General features: G+C 62.8%; 1 protein-coding gene across 1 annotated transcript; it reads left to right on the top strand.

The window, feature by feature from the left end:
- Positions 1–2,573: 2,573 nt before the first annotated feature.
- FOS (Fos proto-oncogene, AP-1 transcription factor subunit) lies at positions 2,574–5,357 on the top strand. The gene is given in 5 exon segments (XM_029997274.2): positions 2,574–2,886; positions 3,341–3,586; positions 3,709–3,816; positions 3,937–4,110; positions 4,112–5,357. Coding segments are annotated over 5 exon segments (1,119 nt in total). The 5' UTR covers positions 2,574–2,745; the 3' UTR covers positions 4,562–5,357.
- Positions 5,358–7,222: the final 1,865 nt, after the last annotated feature.

Here is a 7,222-nt window from a genome sequence, read left to right as displayed (position 1 = left end):
GGCCCAGCCATGCCGTGGGCTTGTCTGGAGTGGGGGGAAAGGGTCATGCTGGGATGGCAGATCCCTACCCCTGGGCTGGGGAGAATCCCAGTCCCTACAGTGGTGCATCCCTACAGCTGAGGCTCCACCGAGCACCGCCAGAGCCTGGCAAAACCCTGCTGGCACTGATTGTACAGGTTTAATGAGGTTGCAGTGCTCGATGGACTCGTGATCCATTCCTCAGATCGCAGTATTTTGGAAGGGCTGAATGCCTCTGTCCGTTCCCATCTGGTGAGGGGGGCAAGGAGCCTTCATCAGGCTCTGGCGGCACACTGGTGAGGGCAACCCCGTCACCCGGGCAGGAGGGTTTGCGCTCTGACTCTGTCTTGTCCCTGTGGTACCGCTTGCTTCCTCTTTTTTTTCTCACACATGCTGCGGTAAAACCGTGTGCGCCCCATGTTTGGAGCAAACAACAAACCCACGTCATGTGTTTTCGCTTTCTCTGTTTCCTTGCCTCCACGTGTTAGAAATGTGCAGCGTCCGTGCACTTTCCGTTTGGTACAAACAGAGCACACTCGGTCGCCAGCGGAGATGGCAACAGATGGTTTGCATGGGTGCCACAAAAATATTTTGGGCTTTGGTGAAGTGGGTCCCCCTCCCTGATTTCCAGACACTTCTTCTGGGGGGGGGCAGTTTGGCTAGGGGAACCCTGGGGCAGTTTGTAGACAGCAGCAGAGCTAAGCAGGGATTTTCTGAAACGTGCCTGGCACATGTCTGGGACTTGAAACTGTCTTGGAGGCTCTTGCCGATGCTGGGCACCAGTGCACCAACCCAGGCCCTGCTGGGGATGTGGCCGCAGAGGTTTGGCCTGCCGCTGGGCCGCTGGCAGGGATGGCGGGGTTGGGGTCGTGGCTTTGCTAATTTGCTGGCACATCCCTCCTCCGGGCAATGCTGAGGGGGGACCTCCTTGCCTTTGGCCCGGGGCTGCTGAAGAGACCACGCTCGCCCCACTGCTTTGGCGGACAGCATGGGGGGAATGCTGGCTGGGGCAAGGAGCCCCTGGCAGCACGGGGACCCGGGGTGGCCGACGCCTGCCCCGAGAGGGACTAGCCCACAGGCTGGTGCTGAGCTGGTGAGAGGCAGTGCTGGCCCCCGCAGGTCCTTTCCCAGGGAGTGGTGCGGGCCGTGAGCTGCGGCAGTCCTTGGCTGTCCCCTCCGCTCTGACGGGCAGCTCAGAAATAGCAGCTGGCCCAGTTCTCCCGCCCCCGTGGCCCAGATCTCTAAGAACGGAGGTTGCTCGCACAGCAACAGCAACAGCAGCAGCATCAGGCGCTGCATTTAGCCCATGAGCTCAAACAGCGGGAGACGCTGCCAGCAGGATCCCAGCCTGGCTGGGTGACGCTCCTGCTTGGAGACTGCGCTGCAGGCTCTGTTTGTTGCTGTAAACACGCTCGCTGCTGCAGCTTCCCTGTTACTATCTATAGCCGCGATCTCTTGGCTCCCGTGCAAGGCGAGTCTGCGGTCTGGCTCCCAGCTTAGCCTGACCTGAGCCAGGGCTGCCTGACATCCCCGTCGTGGGTGGGTGTCTCCGGGCTTCGCTGCAACAAGGATCAAAACAAAACCCAAACTGGAGGAAAGGACAAGCCTCACCCCTCGCTCCTCGCCGGTGGTTTCCCGGTGGCCCCCTGCCCGTGCCCTTGGCGGGTGTCCCGGCACCCCCGAGCGCGGCTCCCAAGCTCTCCCAACCTTCCTGGGGGGCTGTGGCCCCCCAGGCTTCCCTGGCAGCAGGGCTTCCCAGCGCCCCGTGCCAGTACCCTCGCTCTCGACTATTACTCTGCGTATATAATAGACAAGTAAATAGTGCCACATAACACGTTCCTCGCTGCAGGGAAGGGGGTCGGTCAGGCTTGCCGCACGTAGGGGCCGCCGTGTCCCCGTGCCCAGCTATGGGCAGACCCCGCTCCGTGCCGGGGACGGGGCCCGGCCCCCAGCCCTGCTTTGCCGCCTCCCTTGGAGCACCTTGCTCCGCGGCGGGGCTGCGCGGGGGCCCCGCCGAGCCGCGGTGCCGCCGGCTCCCCCCCCCCGGAGAGGGGGAGGGTGTCACCTGCGGCGGGACGGCGTCCGCGGGGGCAACGTCGGTCCGCCGGGGCCCTCGGCGGGGTCTCGCCACGCGTGGGGTGGGGGGGGGGGGCGGGGGGGCCGCCGCGCCGCGCCGCGTTCCGTCCCGTCCCGCCCCGCGCGCCGCCCGCCGCACTTGGCTGCAGCCTGGAGCGCTTCCCGTCAGTCACGCCCCCTCGCACAGGATGTATCCCATATAAGGATATCTGCGTCAGTGGGTTCCCGAGCCCGGCCGTACCACTCCGCGCGGGGGGGGAACCCCGCCGCCGCCCCTCCCCGCGCCGCCCGCGGGGCTCCCCCCGTCCCGGCGGCCGCCCCCCGCCCCTCGTCGCGGCTCTCTTCCGCGGCAGGCGGCGGCGGGCGGCGCGCGGAGCGGCCCCGGGGGTGGCGCGGGGCGGGCGCGGGGCGAGCGTCCCCCCCCGCGGGCGCGGGCGGCGCGTCCCCAGTGACGTCGTCGGGAGGGTATAAAAGGGAGGCGCCGCGCGGTAATCCAGCAGCAGAGGCAGCCCCGGCGGCGGAGCGGAGAGACGCGCGGCGCGGACCGGACAGAGGGACGCACGCAGCCGGCCCCCTCCTCGCCTTCTCCCCAAGGGTGCTCCGCTACCACCGCATCGCCCCGCACCGCCGGCTTGCGCGCACCGAGCCGACATGATGTACCAGGGCTTCGCCGGAGAGTACGAGGCGCCCTCCTCCCGCTGCAGCAGCGCTTCCCCGGCCGGGGACAGCCTCACCTACTACCCCTCGCCGGCGGATTCCTTCTCCAGCATGGGCTCGCCCGTCAACCCGCAGGTGAGGCGCCGGGCACGCCGGCTGCGCCCTCGCCGCGGGGCGGGAGCAACCCGGGAGGGGACGGGACGGGACGGCGGGACGGGAGCGGGCGGCGCGGGGCCCGGCAGCGGCTGCGGAGGAGGGCGGGCCGCGGCAGGCTGCTCCCGGGCCGGGGGCCGGGCGGGGGGAGCGGCCCTGGTGCCGGGGCGGGCGGGGGGGGGGGAGCCGTGGCCGGGGCCGCGCTCTGCGGCGGGTGTGTAAAGCGGCTTCATTGATAAAACGCGAGTTCATTGAGGAGACTCCGGAGCAGTGTCTGCGTCAGCGCGGACGTCAGAGATATTTATAACAGGCCGCTCTCGTGTGGAGCCGGCGCTGACAGTGCGGCGCCGCGGCCGGTGCGGCCCCGGGGGCGGCGGGGAGCGGTCCGGGCGCCCCGCTGACGGCAGCCCCCCCCCCCCTTTCCTCTGTCCCGCAGGATTTCTGCACCGACCTGGCCGTCTCCAGCGCCAGCTTCGTGCCCACGGTGACGGCCATCTCCACCAGCCCCAGCCTGCAGTGGCTGGTGCAGCCCACCCTCATCTCCTCGGTGGCCCCCTCCCAGAGCTGCGGGCACCCCTACGGCGTGTCGGCGCCCGCCCCCGCCGCCTACTCCCGCCCCGCAGTGCTGAAGGCGCCGGGCGGCCGCGGGCAGAGCATCGGTCGCAGGGGCAAAGTCGAGCAGGTGAGCGGGGACCGGGGTTATCGGGGGGGGGGAGGCATACGGGGGGGGGGGGGGGCGCGGCCGCCCCGGCCCGGGGGGCACCGGGCTGGCGGCGGGACTGAGCGGCCTCTCTCTGCCCGCAGCTGTCCCCCGAGGAGGAGGAGAAGAGAAGGATCCGCCGGGAAAGGAACAAGATGGCAGCGGCCAAGTGCCGCAACCGGCGGCGGGAGCTCACCGACACGCTGCAGGCGGTAAGTGCCGCCCGGGAGGCGGGGGGAGGGGTGCCCGGGGGCGGGGGGTGGCAGGAGGAAGGGGACTCCAGCCGTGGGGGGGGATGCCGGCCCTGGCTGACAGCCCCGTGCTCTCTGCAGGAGACCGACCAGCTGGAGGAGGAGAAGTCTGCGCTGCAGGCAGAGATCGCCAACCTGCTGAAGGAGAAGGAGAAGCTGGAGTTCATCCTGGCGGCCCACCGGCCCGCCTGCAAGATGCCCGAGGAGCTGCGCTTCTCTGAGGAGCTGGTGGCCGCCACCGAAGACCGCTGGGCGGGCGCTGGACCTGGGCAGCCCCAGCCCTGCCGTGGCCGAGGAGGCCGCCTTCACCCTGCCGCTGATGGCTGAGGCGCCGCCGGCCGTACCACCCAAGGAGACCGGCGGCAGCGGGCTGGAGCTCAAGGCTGAGCCCTTCGACGAGCTGCTCTTCTCCACGGGGCCGCGGGAGGCCTCCCGCTCTGTGCCCGACATGGACCTGCCCGGGGCCTCCTCCTTCTATGCGTCGGACTGGGAGTCGCTGGGCACCGGGACCAGCGGTGAGCTGGAGCCCCTCTGCACCCCCGTGGTGACCTGCACCCCGTGCCCCAGCACCTACACCTCCACCTTCGTCTTCACCTACCCTGAGGCGGACGCCTTCCCCAGCTGCGCTGCCGCGCACCGGAAGGGCAGCAGCAGCAACGAGCCCTCGTCCGACTCCCTCAGCTCCCCCACCCTCCTGGCCTTGTGAGGGGCTCCAGCATTGACTGACCTGCCGGGCCCCCTCCCCTGCCCGCGCACCACCCCCCCCACCCCGGACTCGCCGCTGTGCCCCATGGGGCTCCCCGGGCCTGGGGAGGGCCCTGCCACCGCCACCCCCCCCGTCTGGCCTGGCACCCTGGGGCCTGGCAGAGCGCCCTGCACCGAGGCCTCGTACCTCTTCCAGAGATGTAGCAAATCGCATGGAGTTTGTCTCGTCCCCAACGGCCCATCCATGAGAGCTGGTAGTCTGTAGCATGTCCCATGTGGCTGGGTAGGTGACTCCCTCCCCTCCTTAGTATCACTAGCATTAACTAATTAATCTCTTGGTTTTCAATGATTGGAATTTAACCTGGTGCTGGGTATCTCCAACTTGTATCTAGTGCAGCTGATTAACAATAACTACTGTGTTCCTGGCAATATCGTGTTCTGATGACTTAGCAATGACCCATCTTACCTGGGGGGAAAAGAGACTCTATTTTATTTTCTAGTAGGTAGATAAATAGCTATATCCATGTACTGTAGTTCTACATTGATGTTCATTGTAACTTTACTGATCATGCATTGTTGAGGTGGTCTGAATGTTCTGACATAAGTTTTCCATGAAAACGTTTTTATTGTGTTTTTAATTTATTTATTAAGATGGATTCTCAGATATTTATATTTTTATTTTATTTTTTTCTACCTTGAGGTCTTTTTTGACATGTGGAAAGTGAATTTGGATGAAACTTAAGCATTGTTTGCTTATTATTGTTCAGAGACATTGTCAATAAAAGCATTTAAGTTGACTGCTGGAGCTGTCCTTGTGTTACCTTTTGCACTGCTTCCCTGTGACCCTAAAGGAGTTCCCTAACCTCTGATTTAAGTTGGGCTTTATAAACTGCAGACTGGTGCTAGCTGCCTGAGGCATAGGGCACATCAGAGTGGGAATATCATTAAGGACAGGTCTGGCCTTGCCCTGGTGTCAGTCAGGGCTGGCTGTGGCTACGCCCTTTCCCACCCACCCCCAGTGGGCAGTGGGGTCACTCCTTACAGCCTTCTCCATCTAATCTGTCTGGGTTGGGTCTCCTCCTGCTCCTCTATGTGTCACCTGCTGTGGTGTTTCAGTGGCAAGCTGGAGACCTCATTGGAAAGGAGGTAAAAAGGGCAGGTGAGTTCATGCCTCTGAATCAGGGAGGCCATCTCCAGGCTGGGTCTACCTAATCATTTGCATGTGCCCAACAGCCCAGCTTACTCCTGCCTGGGGAGGAGTGAACAATGTGCCCTGGCTCTGGGTGCCCCTGGACTTGGTCTGGCACCTCTGGGAGTAGCTATAGCGTATCCTCTTCTGGCCATGAGGGGAGGAGAAATGCTCATGCACCTTCTTGCTTTGGGCTGAGTGGGCTGACCCTTCCCTTGCCCCGCTCTTCCTATTAAAGCTAGCCCAGTCCTTGAATGAATAGGAGTCATGGCAAACAGCCCCCCCACTCTGGGAATGTGCTCCCTCCCTGGGATCTCTGCAACACTGCCTTTCCTTCCCAAGTTAGCTTAGAGGGGCTGCTACCCTCTGTCACTCCTGCTGCTTGTGCAGGGAAACAAGTGCCCCTCTGGCAGGACAGCAGCTGGGGCAGGGTGCCCCTGCTTGCAGAGCACTATTCTGTTCCCTCCCTAATGCTTGCACATGAAGAGGTCCCACAAGAACAGCGAGGCCCCCCTGACAGCCTCTAGCCCTGTCACTCCAGCTCCTGAGAACTCCTTTCTCAAGGTGGAGGCAAAGACACCACCTGTGCTGGCACGTGTTTGGCTCAAGGCCACCTTGACACCGTGCTCTCAGGAAATCTCTGCAGGCTGGCATTCAGGGCTGGGTTTGTGTAACTCCACGTTTCCTGGTCACTGCAGCAGGCTCTGCTTTCTTCACCCCTTCCCTAATCAGAACACGCACAGGATGTCTCTCATCTCAATAGCGTGTATTGCAGCTTCACAGCTTGCTCAACGAGGCCTGCCCTATGCAAAAGCAAATATTGCGCGCGGCTTCCCGTCTTTCAACATTAAGCTGGAGGCAGCGCTGACAACTGATGAAGAATGACCCCAGTTGCTACTGAGATGCCACCCACTGAGAAGCAGCTACTTTCACATTGCCACTCAAGTTTACAAGGGCAACACCCAGGCACAGCAAATGCACAGTAGAGCTGACCCCTGAAGCAGTCATGTAGGTGTAGCTGCAATAGTGAGACTTACGTGACAAGTAACCCCGTGAAGTCAGTAAATCTGGCATCGCAATGTGCCTTCTGCTGAAAGACCATCAAGTTCAGAGCTAGAGAATTCAGAGGTCTTGGAGAGCCCACGCATACCGTTGAAATCACCAGACATTCAGCAGAGAGGCAGAAAGGAGCAGGGCTCTATAGAGTCCCAAAATACCACACAGGCCCCTCAAAGTAGGTGGAGTGATCTTGGCCCCATCATCTCCCATGATCACTGGACAGGTTAAAGCAAAATCTAGTGCTGAATTCTGAGAGACAGCAGTACTGCAGCCTAACTGAAGCTTTTCTTTCTAACAGCAGTGACAGCAAGTGCCAAGTGTGTCAGCTTTTGCATGTTACGCAATTATGTCAAACTCAGGGGTGGCAGTACATGAGACACGTTACATTTAACCCCAGGCTCCAGCCCTGCTCCT

This window comes from Aquila chrysaetos, chromosome 2 (assembly GCF_900496995.4).
Source record: "Aquila chrysaetos chrysaetos chromosome 2, bAquChr1.4, whole genome shotgun sequence".
Lineage (NCBI taxonomy): Eukaryota > Metazoa > Chordata > Aves > Accipitriformes > Accipitridae > Aquila > Aquila chrysaetos.
The sequence above is the reverse complement of the archived record's forward strand: the minus strand, read 5'-3'. Positions and strand labels throughout refer to the sequence as shown.